Source organism: Brachionichthys hirsutus, chromosome 23 (assembly GCF_040956055.1).
Source record: "Brachionichthys hirsutus isolate HB-005 chromosome 23, CSIRO-AGI_Bhir_v1, whole genome shotgun sequence".
Lineage (NCBI taxonomy): Eukaryota > Metazoa > Chordata > Actinopteri > Lophiiformes > Brachionichthyidae > Brachionichthys > Brachionichthys hirsutus.
In genome coordinates this window covers 4,363,383-4,366,201 of record NC_090919.1, presented here as the reverse complement: position 1 = coordinate 4,366,201, position 2,819 = coordinate 4,363,383, and the positions used below count along the sequence as shown (strand labels likewise).

At 44.2% G+C, this 2,819-nt stretch overlaps 1 protein-coding gene across 1 annotated transcript; it reads left to right on the top strand.

Moving 5' to 3' along the window:
• The first annotated feature begins 1,397 nt into the window (after positions 1-1,397).
• LOC137911738 (olfactory receptor 2M3-like) lies at positions 1,398-2,306 on the top strand. The gene has a single exon (XM_068756119.1). The coding sequence runs from the start codon at positions 1,398-1,400 to the stop codon at positions 2,304-2,306; it is 909 nt and encodes a 302-aa protein (XP_068612220.1).
• Positions 2,307-2,819: the final 513 nt, after the last annotated feature.

Below are 2,819 nucleotides of genomic sequence, written 5' to 3'. Positions count from 1 at the left end.
GCTGCTGCCGCCACCGCTGGAGGCCCAGGTAGACGACGGCGATGTATAACGGGAGGAGGAGGAGGACGCTGGCAACGATGAAGATAAGGAGGGACAATGTCCTACCCGAGGAGGTCGAGCAGCTGAACATGATCGAAAGCAGCACATCAGTGGAGGAAAAGAGGTTAGGAGGAGAGGGAGTAACAGAGGCGTTGTCGAAGGAAGAAAGGCTGGCTGACATAGCTAAGGGCAAGAATCAGATGGAGGATGATGATGATGATGATGATGACGGGGAAGAGAGGAGAACACAGCAAGCATGAACGCTGCAAAATATGAGATACATGGGATTTGTTTACTAATTTTCTTTCAAGAACTTAAACATTGAATCCATATATATATATATATATATCCTCCTGAGACCCAGACAGTTAGACAAATGTCCACTACAGAGGACATGCTAACCCAAAGCTGGGTCCCAGGAGGATATGTTGAATATGAATGCATTTGGAATATTATTGATAAATAAAATATTGAATTCAGTTGACTAACCAAACAGTCTTTTAAATAAGAACATGAACTATATTGTTTTTCAGTAAGTTAATTCGAATAGAAAATCTTAGATTGCATGAAATAAACTCACCTTGCCTCATCACCTGTGTGTCTGGACTATGGACTGGCGCGTCGTGCATTTTTATATTAACGCATGCATGCGTGTGTGTGTGTATGTGTAATAAAAGCCTGTTTTGCATACTGTATAGACAGTAGACACCACATTTCATTGCATTGATTTGATTGGCAGTGCTGAGAGCACCGAAGGTAAAGCCAGCATCAGGATTTTATTCCTAAACGCAACTGAAAATGTGAGAATTTCACCGACACAATATCTTCATTACTTTCCCCACAAATGCCAAAATATAATTACTGATGATTCTGGCTGTGTAAATCTGTGTGTGTGTGAAAGAGATGCAAAGTGAACGCAGCATACGCTCTTTACACAACATGCAAAAAAAAAAAGCCACAGCCGATAATATGCCTAAAAGACACACTCACAATGGCTGATATGTATAAATAGACAACACAGCTGTTCACAGTCCAGACACGAAGCTACGCAAGACCAGAGAGTTCAGAAACTAAAACCACAAGCACGGTGAGTTCATTTAACATCATTTATGAAGTTTCACTGACTTAATATTTCAACAATACAATAAAATAGGGTTAATTGCCGCAGCAAACTCTTCCAGTTCAACATGTTAAAGAACTTATCTCTCTTAGCAGCGTCATGTTTACTATTTAAATAAAATAAATAACTATTTTGCCTCACAGACCTGGATATTTCATTTTTGCACCTCTCATGATAACTTCTTTTTCTCTCCATCTTTCCTCCCTTTTCACTCCCTCCCTGCCACTCGCCCATAGCCATGCCACTCAACGCATCCAACGCCTCTCTTCCTCCTCCATCAAACTCTCACCCCACCCACATATATTATATCCTGCGCGGCTGCTTGTACTCCACACTTGGCTCTTTCAACGTCGCCTTCTTCACCATCGCCGACCTCGTAATCATCCTCCCTCTCTGCATCCTCGTCCTCCACCTGGGCCTCCGTCAGCGGCGTCCCGGTAGGGCGATGAGCCACTGCGACCTGATCACGCTCTGCATCGTGGTCGTGGAGCTGCTTAACGTGTCGGCGATCTGCCTGCTCTGCTACGGCATCCACGCTGATGTCCAACAGGTGGCGATGGCGGGTGTCTTGCTTTACATCACTTACATGTCTGGACAGATGCTCTTTCAGACTCTGACCTGCCTGGAGCGCTACCTGGCCGTCGTTCACCCCATCGCCTACGTGAAGCTGAAGAAAGGGAAAGGGATGAGAATCAGAAGCATCGTCATCGGCTGCACGTGGCTCCTGACCTTCGGAGGGGCGGGCTTCACGTACATGGACAATAAAACGCTCACCTATATCACATGCTACTGCATGATTGCCTTGATCTTAATTGTGATCTCTTTCTGCAGCCTTTCTGTTCTCTGTGCTCTGATTCATCCGGGGCCAGGCGACGGGGTTGGGGGCAAGCAGCGGGTGGGTCAGGCAAAGCGAAGGGCCTTCTACACCATCATGGCCATAACGGGAGTGCTTGTGTTCAGGTTTACGGGGTGTCTGACTCTGACCGTTGTGTATGCCATGCCAGGGAAAGGTGAACTACAGAGGTGTCAGGTTTGGGTGTCTGCGCTCTGGCTGTCTCTGCCCAGCAGCCTGTTGTCACCTCTGCTCTTCCTGCTTAGAGCTGGAAGACTGAAGTGTCGTAAGAGCAGCAGCGACTCAGGGCGCTGAATGCGATGCTCCAAATTGACAGCTCTGATTTCTTATGGAATCTATTTGTCAGGGGACAGAGTCACACTATTTTTGCTCATTCAAACTGAGCATTAAGAAACGTTCTGCCACTTTCTGTGGCATCATCTGCAAATGTTCTATTGCCTCTTCACAAACCAGAACCTCTTTAGTCGGCAAAAAGTTATATTTTCAACTTGTGACAAGCATTATTTTACATGAATGTCAAATATGTAGTTGAAAATGACTGAGAAAGTCAAATAATCAATATTACTAAAAGAATATGAATATTAGCAGTCACAGATAAAAAGAAAAAAGGATGGAAAAATTAAAACGGCTAAATTCATAGGATAATTTAACAGCTGAAAACTGGAGTGAAATCTTATTCATTGGTTAGTAAAATAAAAGACACACAGGAGGTTCTTAAGTAATTAATTAAGTGCAGGCTCATTTGAATTATGTCAGTCATCAACTCTAGTGGACATATAGTATAGATGGAAAAAATCACGAGCAGTA

Bases quoted from the DNA above. Each gene is read 5' to 3' on its own strand.
- LOC137911738 (XM_068756119.1), top strand. From the start codon at position 1,398: ATGCCACTCAACGCATCCAACGCCTCTCTTCCTCCTCCATCAAACTCT.